Source organism: Cannabis sativa, chromosome 5 (assembly GCF_029168945.1).
Source record: "Cannabis sativa cultivar Pink pepper isolate KNU-18-1 chromosome 5, ASM2916894v1, whole genome shotgun sequence".
NCBI lineage: Eukaryota > Viridiplantae > Streptophyta > Magnoliopsida > Rosales > Cannabaceae > Cannabis > Cannabis sativa.
Genome location: NC_083605.1, coordinates 2,973,709 through 2,999,201, shown reverse-complemented (window position 1 = coordinate 2,999,201; position 25,493 = coordinate 2,973,709). Strand labels below are relative to the sequence as shown.

General features: G+C 30.2%; 1 protein-coding gene and 1 long non-coding RNA gene across 2 annotated transcripts; one reads left to right on the top strand and one right to left on the bottom strand.

Annotated features, from left to right (window-relative positions):
- Nucleotides 1-8,529: 8,529 nt before the first annotated feature.
- On the bottom strand, nucleotides 8,530-10,021 carry LOC133038079 (uncharacterized). Its single transcript, XM_061116125.1, has 2 exons — nucleotides 8,966-10,021; nucleotides 8,530-8,898 (listed from the first exon to the last, which is right to left on the bottom strand). The coding sequence occupies exons 1-2, from the start codon at nucleotides 10,019-10,021 to the stop codon at nucleotides 8,530-8,532; spliced, it is 1,425 nt and encodes a 474-aa protein (XP_060972108.1).
- Nucleotides 10,022-10,709: 688 nt separating this feature from the next.
- LOC133037762 (uncharacterized) lies at nucleotides 10,710-15,838 on the top strand. The gene is made up of 4 exons (XR_009687767.1): nucleotides 10,710-10,915; nucleotides 10,995-14,780; nucleotides 14,921-15,029; nucleotides 15,120-15,838. It is a non-coding gene; the product is annotated as an uncharacterized LOC133037762 (long non-coding RNA).
- The last annotated feature ends 9,655 nt before the right edge of the window (nucleotides 15,839-25,493 follow it).

Here is a 25,493-nt window from a genome sequence, read left to right as displayed (position 1 = left end):
TCGCCTTTCTAAATCACTTGTCAATCAAATAGAAACGATGATGAACAAGTTTTGGTGGGGATCTAACTTTGCCTATAATGGAATCAATTGGAAAACTTGGAAAGTTCTCACGCAATCTAAGGTTGAGGGTGGAATGGGGTTCAAAAGTTTTGTCCATTTTAATCAAGCCTTGTTAGCAAAACAAGCTTGGAGAATTTTCTCAAACCCATCTTCTCTTCTATGTCGTGTTTTAAAGGCAAGATATTTTCATAATTGTTCTTTCTTGGATGCTGGTATGAATAATTACCCTTCCTTGACTTGGAGAGGAATTATGTGGGGTAAAGAATTGCTCATCAAAGGTCTCCGTTGGAAAGTTGGAGATGGTTCTCAAATTCATTGTGCCTCTGAACCATGGCTGCCAGGCATTACTACTTTCAAGCCTTTGGTGTTTAAAGGAGTTGATAACACACTAAAAGTCTCTACCTTGATATTGGACTCTCGCTGTTGGAATACTCCTCTTTTAAAATCTCTTTTTCTGGATTCCGATGTTGACAAGATTCTTAATATTCCTCTTGCTTTGGATGATCATCAAGATTGTTTGATGTGGCACCATGAATCCCATGGTAACTACTCAGTTAAATCAGGGTACAACTTAGCGTTGTCCTTGGAGGAACAAAGCCCCTCTGTAAGTGGTATTCAAGCTCAACTCTGGTGGAAAAAATTCTGGGGTCTGTCATTACCTTCAAAGATCCGAATCTTTCTTTGGCGTGCAATCAATGAGTGTTTACCTGTTGCAGAAATACTTCACACCAGACACATTGCAGCATCAGCAAATTGCTCCATTTGCAACCGTGACAAAGAAAGTATTACTCATGCTCTTTTCTTTTGCAAACGGGCTAGACAAGTATGGCAGCTTTCTGCATTTGGCCTCGATAAAATTATATCTCCTCACATGTCCTTGAATGAAATCATCCTGCACTTGGCTGCTACTTGGTCTTCTTCAAAGTTGGAACAATTTGCAACTCTTCTTTGGGGTATTTGGAATGAAAGGAATAGAGAAATTCATGGCTCCAAACCGAAACCTGCTGATGTTCTTTTTTATTTTGCTCTTTCTTATCTTGCAGAATTCCATTCAGCAAGGAAAGATCCTGCAATCAATTCCTTAACTTTAAGGAACCAGAACTCATCAGTTTCAAAGGATTCTCCATGGCTGAATCCACCTTCGGGTAGGCTGAAGCTTAATACTGATGCGGCTGTTGACAAGATGAAACATCTCTCTAGTTTTGGAGCTATCCTTCGGAATAGCAATGGAGATATTGTTGCTGCTACGGCAGCCCCCTATCAAGGTTGCTTTAAACCAGAAATAATGGAAGCCATGGCACTCATGTATAGCTTGAAGTGGTTGCAAGAACTTGATCTACCAGTACATTTTATTGAGACAGATTCACAGTTGGTAGTCAATGGCTTTAAACCATCAAAAAGGCCGGTTTCTGAGTTTCATAGTTTATTAGATAATATTTCTCTTTTAGTATCCAATTTTCCTGGTGCACAGATCTCCCATGTGTATAGATCTGCTAATAATGCCGCTCACTTGTTGGCAAAATTTGCACTTTCGGCGGATACTAATTGTTGTTGGTTTGAGGAAATGCCTCTGCCTTTAATGCCTATTGTATTTTAACTCTATGATTCAATATAATAGTATTTTATCTCAAAAAAAAAAAATACTTAAATAATACTAATTTTGTGGAGAAAAATAAAAACTGGTTAGACTATAAGTATTTAATTCAATTTTATTATATTAAAATTGATGGATGTAGATACTATTAAACACCATTGAAAGTACTTGATTATTTATATATATATATATATATAAAATTAATTTATTTCCAATTACTTATATCCACTACAAGAAAAATATCTTTTAGCTACCATGCTTTTAGCTACCAAATTTTATTGGTAGCAAAATGTAGCTTATTGCTACCAAATTTTAGTAGTAAAATTTCTTAGTAGCCAATACCAAACAAATAAGACCAAATATTTCTACTGCCAAATTATTTAGTAGGCAATTGTGATTTTTAGCTACCAATAAATTTTGGTAGCAAAATTTTTGTGTTTAGCTACCAATTTAACTACCATATTTCTTAATAGCAAAAGATCTTTGTATTTTTTGCTACCAATTTTACTACCAATTGTGTTTAGTAGCAAAATAATATTTTCAGCTACTAATTTTTGCTACCATATGCATTTTTTAGTAGAAACATATTTCTTCTCGCAATCAATACTCAGCAATTATTTTTTCTTGTATAAAAATATTATTTACCACTTTTGTATTTTATATTTAATAAAATATAATATTTTGTACCTACTAATTCATTTATTAGAGTAAAAATATAATTATTATTTATAAAATTGTTATACTAAATATTAGAAAATACAGTAAATAATTGATTTTTTTACGAAAATATAAATATTATTTTTAATGTTTCTCCAAACGTAAATTATTTATGTAATTTTTTTTATCCTTTATTGCATTTATTACCTAAATTATTAATTTGGTAAATATATACAATTTGCATGTATTTTTTAAAAAAATTAAAATTAATTATAATTAGGTTCGCACCTAATACAAACAGTATTACTAAATATTATTTTAAAAATAAAAAATTTTAAAGAGTAGAATTATAATTTTCTCACAAAATAAAAACTTATATCGTTGCTTTATTGAAACTTCTAAAGAGTGTTGAAAAATAGAAGAGAAAAAAGATAAACTAAAATATTAATAAAAACAAATAAAATAAAATGATAATATAGTATGATTCATTTGTTCAATAAAAATGAATAAAAACATAATAAAATATTAAATCAATTCTATGAATGCATCGGCCCACTCTATTCGAATTTCATCAATTTCTTCATTTGTGTAATAATTCTCCATTCTATTGTTGCACTGAAAAAAAAATATTAATAAATATTAGTGAACTTAAATATTATTTATATATATATATTGAAAAAGATGTATATTTCATATACATTAGTATTTAACCAATTGAGAGGTCTTGAATCCATGCATAAATCCCGCATGTATTTCATAACATAATATCCACATTCAAAGTGTTTGGGTTGTCGAGGACACTGCACATTTATATAGATGTGTAAGAATCTCTTAAAATAAATAATTAAAAGTAATATTTTGTTGTAAAATCATTAAATATTTGTGAAATACAAATTTTTTTTATATATTTTGAGAGATAAAGACTACTCACTTTTATAATTTTCCATATAATACCAGCTGCTCTTGGAGTTTTCTTTTTTGAAGCATTGTAATAGTCAAAAATCCTAAATAATAAACAAATTAACATCAACACTATTACATATAAATTTTAATTTGATGCTTATTATACTAATGATAAATATTATTCACTTACATTGCGATAAAATTCTTAATGGTATCACTTGGTAGTTCTCCAGTTGGATTGAGCCAGAAACACATCTCACGTGATGGATCAATTATTATTAGCACCCAATGATAACTAGTGATGGAAGAAAAAATTTTAATATATAAATATATTACTATATAGCTAAAATAATAATTTAAGTTAATCTTACCCTAAATTAATAGGGATCAATGAAAGTTGCATCTCCCCTGCGCTTGCTAATCGATCTGCTATTGATTCTACATTTTGCTGCAAATAGGATCCCACTATAGAAGCCCAACTTGGATGAATAAAACGAAAATACTTCTCTCTTTTTGAATTTTTTAACCTTTCATGTAAGATCCTAAACATTATAACAATACCAAATTAAATAATGTTATTAAGTGTGCGATTAAAAAATATGATAAAAAAATCTCTTACCTTATATAAAATGCGATACACTCAGCTCCAATCTCAACATTTGTGCCAAGATGAACTATATCTTTAGGTTCAATATACAAATCTTGATCAGACCCAAAAATATTTGGATCCATTTCAATACGATACTCTTCTCTACTTTTGCGATATTGAACACTTAACAATATAGCTTTGACGCTCCTTGGGATGATTTTGGGCATAACAAATGGAACAGGAGAGTCTTTCACATTCATCGAACTTGTTGAAGCTTTCTGAGTTGGCATGTGTGGAGATAAATGTTCATTTTTCTCCATAGTTTTTAATGCCTAAAATATTATTAAACAATAAATAATTATAATAGAAAGGCTAAATACAAATCAAACTATTTTCTTTTACCTCAGAATCACCAAAGATGATTAAGTGTTCCGGCCATGCAACAAAGCTTTGGACTGCATCTTTTACGAAGATTAAATCATCACGAACATGGACAGGAAGACGAGCATTTTCATTCAAACATTCAATTATGCGTACTCGTACATTGCCTTTTTCCAAATCTTTCCCATGAACTTGTTTTCCCGGAAAAATTTCACCAATAGCAACTACATCACCGTCTCCCAAAGTTAATCTATAAGTTTTATCCTACAAACAACATAGAAGAATTAGTTATAATAGTAGTAAAATCAATATTATTTTAAATAAAAAAAAAAAGAAAAAACCATTGTTGGTGGAGTTGGCCACTGTTGTGGTGGATTTGTCTCTTTATTTGATGATGATTGAAATTTATGTCCTTCCAAGAATTTTCTTTCCAATGATTCAACCCGCTTGTCCACTTTTTCTTGAAGATATTTTTCAAAAACACCATCTTTTTCACTGGTAAAATCTTTGATGATTTTTTCTAATTTTTCAATGCGTTGTTCTTGAAGCTCCTTGGATTTAGATGATAACTCTATTGATAATTTTTTTCCTATTACAGGTCCAGTCCCTCTTAGCCACCCATACTTAGCATCACCTAAAACTTGTCTATAGATAGCAGCATCGTCTACCATTATTAATGTACCAGCTTCGAGTTGATTAAGTTGATCTTCACGTAACTCAATCATCTCTTTCTACAAAGATAAAAAAAATTGTGTAATATATTTATATAAAATGTAAATAGTGGAGAAAATGTTATTAACTTATAGTGAATGTGTTGCATACATATTTTTCCTCAGCAATTTGGTTGATCCATCCATTTTTTTCTGTGTAGTGAGTTTTTTTGAATGTTTCAATCTCTCCAGCTTTAATAGACTTTGATTGTCCTTCATCTACATCCATTACCGGTGTAGACTTCTGAAATAATTAAGTGAAATTTTTTTTAAAACTTATACATAGTAATTTAAAATTAATTATTAATAATAAATTATTTTTACCGTCTCATGTAAGTGTTGAGTAAATGATTTACTTCCACCCCTATGCATAAATTTTACTTTTGATCTATTTTTTGAGCCAGCCACAGACTTTTTCTGCAAAAAAAAAGTAATTGACATTAATAATTTTTTAAGAAAATTAAAAATTTATATGATGAAATAGACATTATGATACCTTCCACTCTTCGCTGGAGAAACATGCAGTGCACATCCATTTCCAGTCAGCTTCTTTTATCACCAAACTCGTAGGTCGATGCTCTAATGGATTTTTTCCTTCCTCGATCATTTTTTTATAATGTCGGTGACAATTATGACGATGATTGCTGTATGCATTTTTGCAATATTCATCACAAATTACCTCAAGATATGGATCTTTTGCAAAGTCCAATTTGAATACATCCTGCATAAGTTTTGAATAAATAAATATAAAATTACCTAATTAAAAAAAATATTGAAAAATGAATATATTAACAAATGTACCTGTATACGAGCATATACAGCTTTTTTTTCTGCGGGTGGAACTTTGCTCCAACCACTATATTGCAATGGAGCATGATGGCGTACATTTACGCCAACATTAGTTGTAAAATCAGAAGCATTATCACCATAAACTCGAAGCTCGCCCTTATTATAGGTAATAGTTAGATTAGTTATTTTGTCATTCTTCAGTTCACGGCTTAAGCGATCTCCACGAGTAGGACCACGTACATTCTTTTGTATTTCTATTTTTTGTAAGAAAAATATATAATTAATAAGTATTTATAAATGTATTTTTTTCCAAAATAAGAGTGATGATAAATTTTTGTACCTTTTGAAGATTGACGTTGTTCATCATGTAATGGAACTGTTGAAGGGTCATCAGTAGAAGGTGTCAAGGATTGCGGTGAATCTGATGGTGATTGAGTATCATTGTGTGCCCGTTTAGAGCTAAATCTTCTCGTACTACTCAAGGGTTGATCTGAAGTATCAGTGCGTCCCCGTTTTGAACTACCTTTTCTCGTACTACTTGACATAATAAAATCTGAAATGATAAATTATTAGTAGCTAATATTAAATTATCCCATTAACAAAATAAAGTTATTTACACACCCTTTATATTAATCACTTTCATCACAGTCAGTTTCAGAATCTGAACCACTAAGTAGTGCTTCTTCATCAATATCATCAATGTTTAATTCGTGTTGAACTTGATTATTTTGATCTTTTGGGGAGTCAATCAATAACTCATCAGTTTCAACTTCATCAATATCTTTTCGAATTAGAACGTCGTCCATGTTGTTTGAAGAATCCAATGTGAGATTAATGTTGTTTGAGGAATCTTCTTGATATGCTTCACGATTCTGGACAACTCGTTCTCCATCATCAACTTCAGGCTCTGATGGTATTTCCCAAATATGACGATGGTTTACCTTTTGCACCACTTTCCAATTTTCTCCTTTTTTAATGTCATCTAAATAGAATGTTTGGATTAACTTGATTTGCAAGAAGAAACGGGTTCGTCTTCAAACCAATATGAGCTAATATTTATACTAGTCATATGATATTCCGTATAGATTCTACGTGGACTCTCACTGGTGTTATACCAAGAACATTTGAACAATATCACCTTATTGAAATAGATGTAATGTACTTCCCATATTTCATCGATGACACCATAAAAATCACAAAGGTTCCCATTATATTCTGCCTCAACTCGAATTCCATAATTTTGAGTGACTCGTTTTTCATCTCGAGTTTTTGTGTGATATCTAACACCATTAACCATACAACCAGCATACTTGCAAATTAAAAAATTAGGCTGAATTGCAATGGCATATAAATCATCTTGGGCTGTAGAATATGAGCATTCATTCATTCTTTTAACCTGAGATAATAATTTGTATAGTTAAAATGAGAATAAATATGCATATTCCATTTGAAAGATATACAAATTTACGAACTTACTTTATTTTCAAACCAAGATGGAAATTTTTTTTTCTGCGATTCGTCAATATCCAAAACACCTTTAGATTGTAAAAACAATCTGTGTTCTCTGATTCAAAGTAAGTAACTCTCAGATAAGAATTATTTTATTTACGACAACATAAATTTTTTAGGATATATTTAAGATGAATTAAAGAAAACTTACTCCAAATATGGCTCCAATTCAGGACAATTATTCAGAATGTACCAATGAACCATATTTCGTTCATCTTCACTTATTCTGATTGATGATTGTTTCCCAAATGGTCTAGTTGGTAAGTTGAATATGGATAATGTTGATTCTCTTCTTACTCCGACATCATCTGGATTTCGATCTGGACGATTGAAACGAGTTTCTATCCCATGAAGATACATAGAACAAAAATTTAATGCCTCACTAATTATATATCCTTTAGCAATGGAACCTTCAGGCCGAGCTTTGTTCTTTACATATTTTTTCAAATGACCCATTTCCCTATAAAAGGTTATATAATTAATATATACATTAGTGCACATTTTTAAAATTCATTATTTGTTAAGGTAACAAAAATTTTGTTACCTTTCAATTGAATACATCCATCGCATTTGGACAGGACCACCTAACTTGGCTTCCTTTGGCAAGTGGACCGCTAGATGAATCATCACATCGAAAAAGGCAGGGGGGAAAATACTTTCCATCTTACAAAGTGTGAACACGATGCCTTCTTCCAAATCATTTAAGTCTTTCACATACAATGTCTTCGCACATAGTTTTTGAAAAAATAAGGATAATTCAGCAATTACACTCATCACTTTTTTTTTCAAGTATGGCCTTACACAAATAGGTAGCAATATCTGTAATAATATATGACAATCGTGACTTTTTAAACCAGTAATCTTCCCATCTTTCATAATTATATTTCGAGACAAGTTTGCTGCATATCCATCTGGAAATTTAACAGACTCCAAGAACTTACAAATAGTTTGTCGTTCCTTCATCGATAATGTATAACAAGCCGTAGGTTTCACCCACTTGTTCCCCCGTTTCTTCATTTGCAATTGCTTACGAATTTTCAAATCTTGTAAGTCAAGTCGTGCCTTATCGGTATCCTTACACTTGCCGTCGATGCTAAACATTGTTCCAACCACACTATCACATATATTTTTCTCAATATGCATCACATCCAAATTATGCCTTAGTTTAAGTTTGGGCCAGTATGCTAACTCCCACAAAATACTTTTACGCCTCCAATTTGTTTTATTTTGATAGCCTGCATTCTTCATCTGATTCTGATCATCTTTTACAATATCAACATTTTTACCCGGCCTACATTTCCACATACCATCTAATTTAGTTAAAATTTCATCACTTGTTAACTGCGAGGGGGATTTCGTGTTTCAATTGTACCATCGTATTCCTTATCATTGCGCCACTGATGTTCAGCACACAAATATCGACGATGTCCCATGTAAGAGATCTTACCCCTAACTCGAAATGAAGATGTGTCATCCTCACAAACTGGACATGCCTTATACCCTTGAGTGCTATAGCCGGACACAGTACCATATGCAGGGAAATCATTAATTGTCCATAACACAGCAGCACGCATTGTAAAATATGTTTTATCAACAACATCAAAAGTTCTTACTCCTTTCTCCCATAATTCTTTTAGTTCTTCAATTAAGGGTTGTAAATAGACATCTATGTCCTTACCTGGAGCACGACGTCCGGGGAATAAGTACTGCCATCATTAAAGATTCTCGTTTCATGCATATCCATGGTGGCATATTATATGGCATTAGTATTACTGGCCACATGCTGTATGAGTTTGATAAATCACCAAACGGATTAAACCCATCTGTTGCAAATCCCAACCTAATGTTTCGAGGCTCTTTGGCAAAATCAGGATATTGCTTATCGAAATCTTTCCAAGCCTCTGCATCTGCCGGATGTCTAAGTACACCTTCAGTATCCACACGTTTTTCTTTGTGCCACCTCATATCTGCTGCGGTGTGTCTTGACATAAAAAGTCGTTGTAAACGGGGAGTTATTGGAAAATAATGCATCTTTTTATGTGGTATTTTTTTTCCTTTAGTTCCTTGGTACTCATATCTTTCATGACCACATATAGGACAATTTGTAGCATCTTTATTATTTTTCCAGTACAAACAACAATCATCCTTACATACATCTATTGTTTCGCACTCTAAACCAAGACCACTCAATATTTTCTTAACCTCATAATAAGAATTTGGGATTTTGTTATCATCAGGAAATGCATCCTTAAGAAGCTCAAGAATCATGTCGAAGCCTTTAATACTCAAGCTAGTCAATACTTTTATATGCATTAGCTTAACCATGAAAGTCAAACTTGAAAACTTTGTACATCCAGGATACAATTCTTTTTCTACTTCATCAAATAAGTTATGGAAGTTTTTCCATTTCTCCTTATGACTTGAATCCTCAAAATTCTCAGAAGCATTATGTGTAGGAACTTCTTGAGCCAAGTCTTCAATTGCTGGGATCATATCATCATTGTCATCATGGTCAATGTCATTATTATTATCGCCAATATCACTGAAATCTTCGACATCAGTAGCATCATTATTATCATGATCACTTTCTTCTAAAATATCTTCCCCGTGATGTACCCAGTTAACATATCGAGTATAAAACCCTTTTACGTAGATATGACGCTCAATTGTCTGTAAGTCATGAAAGTATAAATTCATACACATAACACATGGGCACCGAATCTTATTCTCCTCATTCAGATGACTACTTGATAATCTAATGAATTTTTGCAATCCCTTATTGTACTTGGCAGACAATCTATTGTTATTAGAAATCCAACTCTTATCCATAGCTTGTTTATTCCTTTTCAGAGGTGTGAGGATGATGTGTTACACTAGAAAAAAAAATCCAAAGAAACAATATGACCAAATTTAAAAAAAACAATAAAAAAATAATATTAATGAATATTTTTTAAAAGTAATTATATTATAAAAAAAATTATATTTTTTTTATTCAAATATTAACTACTAACACTTTTTAATTTTTAATTAAAATTAAAAAAAAAAGAATTTTCACTAGAATTATTTTTCAAAAATATATAAATAAATATTTTAAAAATATAAATTGGAAAAAAAAAAATTAAAAAAACTTAAGTCTTTTTAAAAATATAAATTGAGAAAAAAAATTAAAAAAATTTAATACAATTAAATAAATAAATTTTATATAAAATAAAATATTAATAAAATTTTATTATTAAACACTATTTATTTTTTTTTAATTTTTTTTCAGTACCAATATAGGCAAAAACAATGTAATTTGGGTAAAAAAACCCTAATTTCATCACTCCCAGCTAAGCTTCTTCAACCGCAGCTTTGTGCGAATCTGATGATCAGTCGCTCTCTCTCTCGTTTCCTCTCCTTCTCGCACTCTCTCTCGTTTCCGATCTCCTGATCTCGCACTCTCTCTCGTTTCCTCTCCTGATCTCGCACTCTCTCTCAGGGATCAATAGAACAACCCCAGGTCCGACACTTACCACAATCAACTCTTTCTGCCTAAACAACAAAATCGCAGGCACACTTCAGGCTCCATCTAAGGCTAATGGGTTCCAAGAGGGGCAGGGATGGATTACTTTTGAAAAAATCAACCAGCTAACCATTTATGGTGGCGGAACTTTTGACGGTAACGGTGAATCCAGCTGGGGACAGCATTGTAAAAGGACCCAATATTGCAGCAAACTCCCCGTTGTGAGTACTATATATTTATTTTATTTTATTTTTATATGTATATTGTTTGGATAATTAATTAATGGAATGGAATGAACAGAATATTAGAATGAACTATCTGAACGACACAGTTATTAAGAGCATAAGATCCGTGGACAGCAAACAATTCCACTTTGCAATTATAGGAGCAGTCAATCTCAAAGAAAAAAGATTGGTAGTTTCTGTCAAAGGAGCAAAGGAAGCTATTTGCTTAATTGAGAATTTCTAAGAAAGGTATTTTATTCACTTTCATAATTTGATTAATATCTAAATCTTAATTTGTATATAAATTAATTTGTTGATGCTGTCTGTTTTTTATTTTTCTGCTTGGGATTTTCTGGGTTAGAATCGGTTTAGAAAGGGGTGCTGCTGGGTTTTATTTTCTGGGTTTGTAAGAGGGTTGTTCTTCGTGTTCTTCAAAGAAGAACAACGAAGAAGGAGGCTCTGTTTGGGGTATTTCGAATTGGGCAGCAAGGATTAATTTCTGGGTTGATTTTGTTGATGTCTCTGTGTTCTTCAGAGAAGAACAAAGAAGGAGAACGGCTAGGGTTAATCTTTAGTGGCTGTGTTTATGTGTTTATAATACGACTTGTAGCTCTTTAATAAAAGGGCTGTCGTCTGAATTAAAGGCTGAGAGTAAAAAAAAAAAACAGTATCCATTTATCAAAACATTTAAATAAACAAACAATATACCTTATTGTGATCAAGTCCTCCAATTGCCTCGAATTGGAAATTTTCCTTCAAAAATGGCCTCACACACCTATTATAAAGAAATTTATGTTATTCATCATAAATTTCAATCAGTATCCACACATATCATACATACATTACTATATCTAATCTAGACATATAAATATACATTATACCTTTTTGTCTTTCAGTCCTTGTTTTTCAAAGCTCTTCAATCCAAAAATCTTTACTTTTCATAATAATATATAGATATAGATATTGAGGTTTTCGGATGAGTTCTATTTTTTTTGGCAGAAATATATTGACAGAAGGAAGAATAGATCGACAGAACTATATATGGGGAGATATTTAGGTTTTATTTAGGGTTTTATTATTTTTAAATATAAATATTTTAAATATTTTAATGATATATAATCTCTTTTTTATTCTTATTTTTTTTTCATCTGGCAATTTTATTGTTATTCAAATTCAAATTCATCCTAATATCTAGCTTTAAAATAGGTTAATTAGTTAGTTAGAAAATTAATCCTAATCGGAATCAGGTGGCACGTAATACTGGGAAGGGCATGTGTGCTATGAATTTGTTAAAAAGCTGAGATTGATAGTTGGAGCTTTACTATCGCTGTGTTCGGTGTCGAGGAAAACCAGAGAGAAACGGTGGCAGTAGCTACCCCATAAGTATGTTGATGGATGTTACTTGAATGTGAAAGTGAATTCTCTGACCTCAATCGATGCCAATTTGTCATTTTGTTATGTTTTTTTTTCTAACTTCAGTGATTAGATTTCAATTATGGTGTTGTTGAGGTGATAATATTTATTCTTAATAGCAATACCCATTTTTCACTTTTTTATTTCTAAAACTTGAGATATGTATTTTCTTCAGAATTTGAGCATTCCATTATAGTTTTTTCTATATTTTTCAAATTTATCTGAATTATATCTGTTGTAGTCAATTCTTGCCTTGATCTTGATCGTAGTCGTAGAATTGGTTAGCTGGTAGATCTTTCAAGTTAATTCACCATTCAAGTGTATTTTGAGACAGTCCATGCTACAGCATCGAGTTTTTCTTTTATTTGAATGCTTTTTTTCTTTATATGTTCTATGTTGATGAATTGTTGCATTTGGATTTGGAGGGTTTAGGTTGCTAGAAGCAGCAGCTAGCTCCCATAATATGTGAAGTTTTGTGGTGACATATGATATTTTGGCAACGGTCAAGCTGTTGAGTAATAGTGATCGTAAACACTGTAATGTATTGATGTGAATGAGTCACTTGTGTGTTTTTAAGAGCTGCAAAAAAAAAAATGCTTAATATTGTACTAGGATCAGCATTACAGGTTTTTGTTGAGATCATGTAGTCTGGAGGTTTCACAGTATATTTGGCAACATAAAAGAATTTACAAATCACTTCTGAATTCATGTCAGGTTATATGTAAAATTCTTTACTTTTTTGGTAGTTTTTTTAGACAAAATTTTTAATATTGATTTGAATCTAAAATAGAATTTGTATCTTGTATACAATTGTGTATGTCCACTTCGTTTTGATCAGATGAAAGGTGAGGAGCCTTTAAGTGATGAGTTTAACTACTGATGAGAATTGTGTTCAATTATTTTGGAAAATTTATCATTATTCACTCATAAGTTAATCTATATATTACTAACTTAAAATTGTGAAAATATATTTTTACTTTTTACTGGTTGACATTCTTGAAAGTCATCATTTAACATTTTTTTTTACAGTAGAAAGTGTGTTGTCTGAAACATAACATTATGAAACCATTAATTTGCATTCCCTATTTTAACAACTAAGCTGGTTTATCTACTTGTCTAGGTTCTTTACATGTGTTTACCAACACTGGCTACACAAAGGGGGATTAAATATGATAACTAAAATAAGTTCTTGTTGATACATGTTTGTGCAAACAATAAGTATTCACAAACATACTTTGACCAGGTTGAGAGAAATTTATAATTAAAATAATCTCAATATGATACATTTATGAGTAAATAAATATAAATTTGCACACACGCATGGATCCAGTTCAATGGATTTGATCATAGAAATCTCTAATACATTGATCCAGTTTAGTATATTGTTCATACAAATCCACTCTCTGTGATATATGTTTGTGTAAACAATAAACACACTTGAACACACATACACAAACATATTTCCCTGGTCAAGTAGGGTTGATCTTTAAGATGAATTTTTTTAAAAAGAAATTCATAAAAGTATGTTCTAATTTTTGAACCAATAGCTAATCAATCACAGGGAAAGTTCGTATAATTTGTCCTCCTACTATTGTTGGTTTGAATTCATAAAAATTAGTGCATGTTTGACATCATAACTAAAAAATTGTTTTTTGTTTTTAAAAACAGAAAATTATTTTTTGAAAACAATTTGGCTTGTTTGGCCTAGTATAATAATAAGTGCAGAAACAGGCAGATGTGAACTCACTTCTTCTGCTACTGGGATTGCTATGCCACATACTGCCATTGATGTTCAAATATGCAGCAGCGCCGGGGATTTATGTTGGAAACTATACGCTTCAGTTGTCTAGAGCAAGTAGCATTTTTATGCTTTTGGCCTATATAATATTGTGCTGTTTTTTTTTTCAAAAAAAAAAAGAAAATAACGTATCAGTTTGTTTAAGTATTCGAATCGTATTGTTTAAGTGAACTCGTCCATTTGCTGTTCCTCAATTTTGTTATCTCATTTGCTTATTGTTTGGTACCCTAATATCGCTTCTTCAAAAAAAAAAAGAAAAAAGAGTAAAGTTAATCCGTGAACCCTGCACCCAATTTTGTTCTATAGAGTGACAGAGGAGTTTGGTTTATTATTGTACTTTTTTAAAGGAATACATCTCTTTTCTTGTGAATGCTTGTAGAGAGGTACAAAAATTTTGGTCATTCAGTGGATTTTTCTTAAAAATTGTCAATTTTGCCAATGTGAACTTTATCAAATTTAAACCAAACTGCAAGTTTTTCTGCTGCAATTTTTCTGAAGGATTAAGCTCTTTTGCAGGGAAAATTATATCTGTTGCTTCTTGGAACGACAGCTCTCAGTCTGGTAACAACGCCACTGCTCTTCAAGTTGATTTCTGCCTTTGTTCATCTTGGGGTCTTATTGCGGTGGTTTTCTCCAGATAGCCCGAGTGAGGTAACAATCTTGTCTTGTATACATATACATATATTATGCATGCATGAAACTGCCTCCACAGCAAATTACAAATTCGAGTTATCTAATCATTGAGTAAAGTAAGAGTTTTGAGGTACTTAGGAAGTTGTTTGTCCTACCAGATTGGATATATATAAAGGGGATAATCTTTGGTCAGACAGTGCTAAGCGTATTGCTATCTTGGTCCACGGCTCTCATGATTCATGATATTAAACATAAAAATATGAAATGGTATGTGAGAACAACTAAGCCATTCAAAACAGCTAATTTTTGCTTCCATTGTATGCTGCGTTTGATGACCAAATGTGTTTTGCTCTGTAGGTCAAGGAACGGACTGCGAATGCCAACGATTTCGTCAACGGTGGATCTCATGTGATGGAATATGGGAGTAGAAGTATAAGAGCAGAGAAGCTCTATCTCTACCAAAAGGTTTTGATCCTGCCACTGTTAACAACCCACCCAACAATAACAAACTACACATGGCTATGGAAGTTGTGAACCAAAGAGATGCAACTATACTTCTAGATTTGCTCATGTGTGCACTTAAAAATGTGACTCAATATTTATGAATTGATGCATGTACAAATTTAATAACTTTAACCATTTGTTGTTTTTTTTTAAAAAATAGTTTGTTGTACGTACTTAAAGATTGTACTATAATATATATTTCATTATATAAAGAAAAAAGAAATTATTACCATTATTAATTATATCATTATTAATTATATAATTATTTTATATAATTTACTACCAAAAACTGGTAATAAATAGTTGGACATTATAATTTATTAGTTTTGCTACTAATTTTTGGTAGCAAAATAATTATATTGAATATTAAAAGCTAATAATTTTGCTACTAGAATAAATATTATTTGCTACCAAAAAATTAGAAGCCAAAAAAATAGTATCAACTACCAAACATTTGGTAGCAAAATACTTTCAGCGACCGAGATACAACTACCAATTTGCTACCAAAAAATTTGGTAGCAAAAAAAGTATTAGCTACCAAATATAGATTATTTGCTACCAACTTTGTAGTAGCTAAAACTTATATTTCTTGTAGTGATCTCTTATAAAATATTGTAAAATTTTCACTTTGAGTTGCATTGCATAAAGAAAATTTTTCAAAACTAAAATTTATAAAATCTTATTTAAGATCATTTGTTTCCTAAAAAAAAAATTAAATGGATTAGCAATGTTGTCTATTAAAGAGAAAAAATATTGAAGAAATTTTACTATGATTATTTAATAAATAATTTTGCCTCTCAAAAGGCTAAAAAAATAAATTTGTTATAAGTTTATCTTTTGGTTGATTCATAAAATATATATGTTTGTTTATAATTTAATTTCTTATTTTTTTTATATATACATATAGTAAAAAAATTGTTATAAAAAGGAATTGAGGTATGGGTTAGCTCTCTTTTCTCTTGTTTTTATTAAAGGAAATAGGTTATGTTTTAGGTTATTTTTAGTTGAACTATGTTTTTGAGGCTGTAATCAAATTATGTTCCATTTTTCCTCTATTTTGAGGCTAGAATTTGTGATTAGAAAAGGGTATTGCAGCTGTGATTAATTTTTTGAAAAGAGTTTGAAGTTTTGGATTCAAAGCTTCCACTCTCTAATGGCACGTTTTAGTTCTTTGAACTATATGATTTGAGCTGCTATATGTGTTTAAGACTCATAAATAAATTGTTTGGGGAAGCTTGATTGGCTTTGAAATAGGTTTGTAAGATTTAGGACTCTAAGATTTGAGTTTGTTGAACTCTGCAGTAAAGCGGGTTCCCGGTTGGAGGAACTGGGCTACCAATTGTTCTGGCAATGTCCAGAAATTTGGGCACCTGGTTGGAAATTCCGTTGCATGGTTGGAGATTCTCGGGGGTACCTCGATTTTTATATTTTAGGATATTTAGGGTATTGTCACCTTATTTATCGACAGGAAAACTTCAGATTAAAAAATTTGAGACCCAAAAAGTGTTTTAACGAGGCACTTACCAATTTACCACTAATGTGACTTAAGTCGTCCGATCATCGAGCAGATTTCCACTCGCGTTTACCGACACACTTTATTCAAAATTTAAGGTACGAATAGTATTTATATACACATATGTACATGTTTAGTATACATGTATTATATCTTTCCATGTAGCTAACATCTTTACTACAAGAAATGTCACTTTTACCAGCATAGTTCGCTACTATGCTGGTAAAAGTAACTTTTACCGGCGCATTTTGCAAACTACATTGGCAAAAAGGTCAAAGTTTTACCAGCGTACATTTGTAGTGGCTAAAATCTAACTTTTACCAGCACATTTACGCACTCCGAAAAAGTCATTTTTGCCAGCGCTTTTCATTTTATGCTGGCAAAAGTTCTAATATCAACATTGATTTGCCAACTCTCTTTTGCCAACACATCACAAGTAAATTCTATTTTACCAGCGTAATACCAACTTTTGCCAGCACAAAAATGTACTGACAAAAGTGACATTTCTTGTAGTGCTTAGAGATAGCGGTATGGGTGTACAAAGAGTTACACTAAGATACGGATATCTAATATGTTGGGCAATATGTTACATAGTTTGGATTAATGCTACCAAGATCACTACGACTAGAGTACTGAGCTTTGGTTGGTATTATGGTTAACCATGCTATAGGTACGAACATTCATATCTCTGTTTATACGCATTGGATGCGGTTAGTAAACTTATGGTAATTGAGTGTATTGGCACTCAATTACAAGTCAAATATATATTGTATATGTGATTATTTTTGTTCAGAGTCTATCGACTCACATATATACTTTCTTGTATTGATAAAGTCAAAGTCTAGGCTGAATCACAGTGAGAGCTGAGCTTGATGAAGACTGTATATATCGAGTCGTCTAAGCCTAGGGGATTGCAATCTTCGAGACACTGCTGGTTACCTTTTTGAGTTGTGTCGTTAGATGAAACTTTTGTATATTATGTATATATTATATGTATATTTTATAAATAAATTGCGGGATCTCAGGTTTTAAATATTTATAAAAGATTTTATGTTTATTTAAGTTTTAATTATTACAAAAATTTTATTAAACACAATTTTTTGTTAAAATTAATTTATTAGCAAATATTAGCACAATAATTATAAAAAATACTGTAACATGCCTTAACTAGTAGGGTGTTACAATTTGATATCAGAGTCGCACTACTACAATTTAGCCTTTTGGTGATACTATATATATGGTGATCCGCACTTTTGTGAGGGTCACTAAAGAGTTAGGAGTAATTTTTAGCGACCTACACAATTAAACTTTTGGTATAAGTCTCCTGTAATGTAGGTCATTAAAAATATGAAAGGTCACTAAAGAGCAATACCCATAATTTTTTGATTCATTTTCATTAAAAATGTTGATCTATAGAGTCACACAAGAAAAGAGTAGAAAAGTGTGTCCCAACCTTCCTAGCACGTCACTGAAGCCACGTGACTGTCACGTGGCTTTAGTGACACGCTAAACAAGTAGCTGTTGGGTTCTATGCCCTAAATAAAACTCATTTTAATATAATCAGATTTACTTATTAATAAAGATCAGAAATAACATTTTATGTTGCATGGTTCACATGATTTATTTCATGATTATATATATATAATGTATGAATTCTATTTAAGTCCAGAACATATGAATTTGTTAATGATTATAGTGTTGTCAACACAGTGGAATATAATCTTAATTATATGTTCGAAAGTTTATTCCCTGATTTGTCAGAACACTTGATTTAGACTGGCATGGTATAATCAACGATTGGTATTCTTACACCTTGGATAAGTGGTATGTCCTTTCCAGGGCATTGGCAAAGTTTACCAGCATCGGATGTATGGAGTATACATCGAAAGGGACCGATATTGAACTTTGATTAGATTTATTAAAATTTACCGTAATATCTATTCAATTCAATATCACCTGTTGATTCTAGATCAAATGATCTTAATCCTGATATGTTTAGGTTCGATCTCAAGAGTATTATACATGTTCTTTGATTTGTTAGTTAAGCCTACTTTTGGGTCAGGGTGATATGTACATTTTGGGAACATGATAGTGCAATTGAGTGGCAGCGCTAACATAAATATGGAATCTAGCTATAGCTTCTATCTTACAAATAGAAAGTAAAGGATGATTTCTTTCGAGCTTGACCAAACGAAAATAAATGATGGAGTACTCATTTCACTTAGCTGAAATATCATTTATACGGGGTTAAGTGTTTTAAGGATAAAATACATTGTAGGGTGTTACGGTAATCTAATCCCTTTACAGTGTAGATCATCTATATAGAGGATTCTTGATCAAATTAGGATTATAACAATGGATAACTAATGACGTGTCTATATGGTGGAACATATAGAGCGTTCTACATACTGAGAGTGCAATTCTAATTTCTATGCGTGGATTCAACTAAGAATTAATAAGTCAGTGAATTTAAGATATAAATTCTTGATCTGCTTATTGGAAGTTTGGATATATAGACCCATGGTCCCCATACTAGTTGAGACCATACTACTTGTAAGACTCAGTTAATTGATTTTGATTAATCAATTATAATTCTAAAGTTAGACTATGTCTAGTTTATGAATTTTCACTAAGCAAGGGTGAAATTGTAAAGAAAAGAGATTCTAGGTTTATTTATTAATTAAGAGACTTTATATGTCTAATTAATAAATATATCAAATGACAATATTATTTAATAATTAATTTTTTAGTTATTAAATGATTAGAATTGGCATTTAAATAGTTAAATTGGAAAATTGACATTTTTAAGAAAATGGGATGGAAAAATGACAAAATGGTAAAATTGCAAAGTGGGCCCATTATCCATTCTAGGGCAGGTCACTTAGTGTAATTTTACTATTTATTTTTCTATTATTTTAATGTCAAATAATTCTAACCTAAACCTAGGTGGTTACCTATAAATAGATAGTGATGGCTCACATTCACACTTAACTTTGTTAACTTTGTCAGATGAAAACTGAGCGTCTTTCTATTTACCCAAGCCGCCACTTCTTCTTCTCTTTTCCTCTTCAATTTTTCGAATCTTGAGTGAATGAGTGAGTGCCCACACACATCTAGTGGTATCTCAATCATAGTGTGTAAGACTGTAGGAGATTCCAAACAACAAGAAGGAGAATCAACATCAAAGGAAGGAGAGAAAGAGATCCAAGTTCAGATCTCGGTGATGCTCTGCTACAAAAAGGAATCAAGGGCTAGAGATCTGAACGGAAGGAGTCATTATATTCCGTTGCACCCAATCTAAGGTTTATTTCATTGTTTTAGAATTCATATTAGGATGTTAATGAAACATACATGGTAGTAAATCTAGATCCTGGTAAAATATTTCCAACAACTGGCCTCAGAGCCATGGTAATGATTTCCTTTCATGAAATATGAATTAAAACGATGTTTTGTGTTGATTTGGATGGTTTCATGTGGTTTATGTGCTTATTTGATGATAGTTTAGAAATCGCAATATATGTTACTGAAATATTTTTTATTTCGATCTGAAATTATTTTTACTGGAAATTAGAGGAAAAATTAATAAATTTAGGCTTTTACAGAATCTAATTTGGATTTTTTATGAATTAGTTATGATTTTTTGAAGTTGAACGAAAATATCAGGTTTTGAGTGTCACACGCGCGCGCACGGTGCTTGGGCTCGCTCGGACAAAAACACTTCAGACAACAGGCATGTACGAAGCATGCCCTTGTCCCGCCCGAGCTTCCTCGGTCAAATGAGGTTGCTTGCAGCTTCTGTCCTCGTCCACGTCCTACTCTCCGCGCGTGCAGGGGTATGTGCCTCAAACTTGTTTTCGTCATAACTTTTGATTCAAAAATTATTTTTCATTGAAACAAAAGTCAATTTTTGGTAGAATTTTGTGTAGAATCTAAATTTTCAATTAAAAATCTAATTGTCAGAATAAAATTAATTTTTATTAATTTTTTTTAAAGTTAATTAAAATTAGTGTCTGATATTAGTAGGCTTTGAATTTTGAAAATTTGATTTCTCACAAAGGAGCCTTATGGTTAATTTTAAAATTTTAGATTATTTTATTTATTTTAATTATAAGATCAGATATTATTATTTTTTATTAAATTTGAATGATATTACTTTGATATTAAAATATTATCTTTTAAAATAATATGGTTCAAATTTCAAAATTTGCTAACCATATCATATATATATATATATATTTTTTTTTTTCAAATTTGTTATTTTTTGAAATATATTTTATTAATTAAAATTATAAGATTAGGAATATGTTAGGTTTAACATTTTATTTTATTAGACATTTTTTTTTATTAAAATTATATTTTGGCAAAAATAACATGAAGATTTGAAAAATTGGTTAGTTTAGTTGGATTAGATATTTTACGGTTTCAAACCATAAATTTTTCAAACTTATTATTATTATTATTTTTAAAATATTCTAACCATATAAAATATCTTATTATTTTTTCAGTTAGTTTATTTATGTAATATTTAAATTTATTAAATTACAAGACTTAGAATATAATAAAGAAATATCTAAATTTAAAATTTAAGATATTTTATGATATTATCTTATTAGAAATTTTATATAAATTAAAATTTTTAATAAACTTGATATTTAAAAAATTGGTTAGATATTTTTGATTTTTTGTTAGAATTCAGGAAATTTAGGAGTTTGTTGAATTTTGAATTTTTTCAAATATTCTCTAGCAACCTAAATTTGAATTCTAGTTAAGATATTTATTTTAAAATTTAATTTTTATTTTAAATTTTAAAATTGAGATATTTTAGCTTACTTTCCAGATATTCCAAATTAGTTATTTCTTTGTATTGTTTGTTTATATATTAATATACAATTTTTTTTTTTACAAACTTATTATTTATTTGATTTAAATTGCTATGATTAACTTGTTGACAGATCCAATGATCTGATTTTAATCATAGTCCAATTGTCAATAGATCTTATAAATAATTTGTAACAAGTAATTTTTGCTATTTCTTTCATCTGTGTAAACCTAGTAACATGATAGGGCCCATCCAAATCATTTTGACTTGTGTGAGCCTATATGTTTGCTATTGGGCTTAGATGCATATAGGAAGCTCATTTAAGTTTTACTAAGTAAATGGACTAGGTTGCTAAAATAAATTTTGACATAAGTAAATTTATTTAGGCCCAATTAGATTTGGGCTTATTCAATGAATAACAATTGTTCATTTAAAGGTTAAATTCCTCTCTTTTGGGCCTTGTGTGAGAGTTGGGGGCCAATAAAAGTGAGTACGACATACTGAACCCAGCTCCCCCTTACGTGAACTACCCCAATTGTGAAGGCCCATTTACCTTATTTAAATAATTGTATTAGGTTAATTATATTAGTCTAACCTAATTAAAATTGAATTAGCAACATAATTAACTTTTAAAATACATAAAATTTAATTTTTCATTTAATATTTTAAAGTTAATTTTAGAAAAACACTTAGTTAATGATATATATATTCTAGATAGTTATTTCTAGTACTAATTATATTTTCTAATATTTAATTAGGAAAATATGATAGATTGTGAAATTAATTGTTTAATAATTAATTTTTGTACAATCTAAGTTAATTATATTTTTCCTAGTATTAAACTAGAATTAATAATTAAGTCTCCTCTATACTTAATTGTTTCTTTCTTGAACTTAATACATTTAATTAAATTAAAAATTAAAATATCTAAGTTGATTTTCATCATGATACTTAAATATTATTATTTTCATGTTATTTAATTAAAATTGAAAATTATTTTAAGTTTGAAATATTATTTCATAATAACTTAAATTTGAATAATTTTCAAAATATATTTTATTTTATTTTATTAATCTTTTTCCCACAATTTCAAAATTGCATTTCTTAAATGCAGAAAGTTCGAATTTTATTTGAAAAATAGATTAAAGTTGAAAATTATTTATTTTAATTTTGGACCAACTTAAATCAATGATTTATTAATATAAATGAAGTAAAATATATTTTATTAGAAAATGAATTAATTAGTCAATGAAAGTCTAGATATATATTATCTGTTTTGCTTAAGTATCTTTCTAGTGTATTTAATTAAATAGAAAATTAATATTTAAGTTGATTTTCATCATGATACTTAAATATTTAATTAAATAGGAAAACTTATATTTTTGTTGTAAATTAGTTTTAATTAATTTTGGGCCAACATAAAATTAAGATAATTTTTCCAAGATTTATTTTATTTTATTTTAAAGCATTTTTTTCGAAAATAGTATTCTTAAATACTTCAATTTTTCGAAATGCAATATATATTTATAGAAAATTAAATTTGAGTTGTAAATTAATTTCAATTAATTTTTAAACAGCTTAAATTGAATATTTTTCTAAATATTTATTGGAAATTATTACTAAGATGGAAATAATTCATGTTATTTTTATATCCATCTAAGTAAAATTTATAAATATTAAATTAAAATTTATATTTAGAATTTTTCATTCTAAATTGGAAATTTTAATTATATAAATATATATTTAAAATAAATTGATTAAAATAAATATTAGAAGAAAATACACTTTAAATAATGAGCTTTATTATTAGGACATTCGATCTCCATTGTTGGTTTTACATAGTTTTTGTTTTGATGAGTAATCCTCCCTAATGGAAGAACGTTCATTAGCAAGTTAGCACCGTTTAATCTCGAAAGATAAGTATATTTGTAAGTGTTTTATATGGTATTGATCACCCTAATGGTGGCGACTGTATTTGACTTACAACATATGAAACAATGGTAGAAGCTCATAAGATAGAATAGCCTTGACTCTCGCCTAAACGGGACAACGCTGGATTCCAATCTTGATCGAATAAAAGGTTGCTAGAATGTTTATCATTTTAGATGAGCTGACAACTCTATTCAATGGATGGTATCACTGACTCTCGCCTAAACGGGACACTGATATCAGTTTGTTGAAAACCTTTAGAAATTATTTAGGATTGTATGTTTTAGTATTTTTACTTGTCATTCCTACTTGCTATGTGTTTAATAATTTCTGAATTGTGTATGAATTTATATTGAACCATGTTATTTTCTGTTATTAAATTGTAGTTTAATTTCGAATCTTCATTGTTGGTCTAACTTGGTTTGTTGTTCTAATGGGATAAATCCCTAATGGATTGTCACCATTAGACAAACATAATAGTGTTAGATCTCGAAAGATAAACATTGTAAATGCAACATCTAGTTGTTCATCAATTGATGACACCTTAGACTAATATTTACAATATGAAACAAGAAGATTGTATAAATAAGATTACTTTGACTCTCGCTAATCGAAGCATCATTGGATTCTTATTTAAAAACGAAATTATCCTAATTCCTCTTAGCTTATTCATTTCGAATTAGCTCAATAACATATCATTGGATGAATGGTCTATAAATCATTTAATGTCATCCTATTTTCTCTTAAGAAATTAAATGACGCATATGATTATATTCCCGAAATTATATCCCAAAATGATATAAATCCTCAATCTTAAAAATCTCCTACTTGTATGGGCAAATCAGACTTAGAGTTAAAATTAGTAGTGGTTGTCCAAGAAAGAATTACTCATTATACAGTTACACTTTCACAAGTGTTTAATAACCATTTTCTATCAATGGATCCAAACTGTATGTTAGTAAGGAATATGAGTTTAGTATTCTGTGACCAGAATCCACTTGCACTATTCTAAGAACTCTTTAATGTAACTAAACCTGAGTCATCAAAAGACACAACCATATATTATAAATCTATGGCATTTGTATCTTGTTCATAGTGGTTTTGACAAGATCATTCTCTGCAAAGAGTTAATATGCATATATCCACAGAAAGTAAGTTCATCTCATTCGCAGATGGATGTACATTCAGGGGTGGATATGAGTTTTTCGTTATATTCTTAAAACGATCACCCTAGATTATACCTTATGCAAAGAAATTTGAAATGTTTGAAAACTTTCATGCTTTCAAGCAATGGTGAAAACCGTTAAGGTAAGTGGTTAAAGATCTTGCGAACTGATAGGGGTGGAGAAATAGTTAGTAGATATGCAGTTCAAAGATCATTAAATTGATTTTAAATTATATCCAAACTTACCTCCTCAGAAATTCGATTTGCATATTGATGATTAGTTACTAGTCGTTGCCTAGATCCTTCTAAGGTAATACCCTGGTGAAAAGAAAATTTCAGAATGATGCAATGGTTGTGTACTTAGTGTAAACCATTACTAGATTCATGGATGACCTAATCGAATTCTTAAGAAAAGCTAGAACTGTTAACCATGGTTTGCATGTTTGTTAGCTATTCTAAGTGATTAGGGGTGGACCATCCCATAGTCAATAAATAAGAAAGTGTTTGTTTAAACAAATACTAATTTTCTAAGAAAATGACTAAGTCTGAAAATAAAGTAGCAAATAAAGGAGATATTTTTTTTGATTCCATAAGTGTTCTATCATCTTATTCGATACATGATGATCCCACTGCCTCTGTGGTCTTGACACAACCGAAGAGGTTAATACTATTTAGTTTTCTTAGACATAACTCACGGTACCTTGTCGTTGTGGGAGAGTTTCTAGGAACTCACCTTCTTATGACTTCGAAGACACTAGTGATTAAAATCCATTGTGAGTTTAAACAAGTAATGGATTGTCA

What these genes read in the sequence shown, in the direction of transcription:
- LOC133038079 (XM_061116125.1), bottom strand. Translation starts at nt 10,021, where the DNA reads ATGGATAAGAGTTGGATTTCTAATAACAATAGATTGTCTGCCAAGTAC. An exon ending in ACTCATACAGCATGTGGCCA is followed by an intron (nt 8,899 to 8,965) that starts GTAATACTAATG and finishes TAATGATGGCAG; the next exon opens with TACTTATTCCCCGGACGTCG.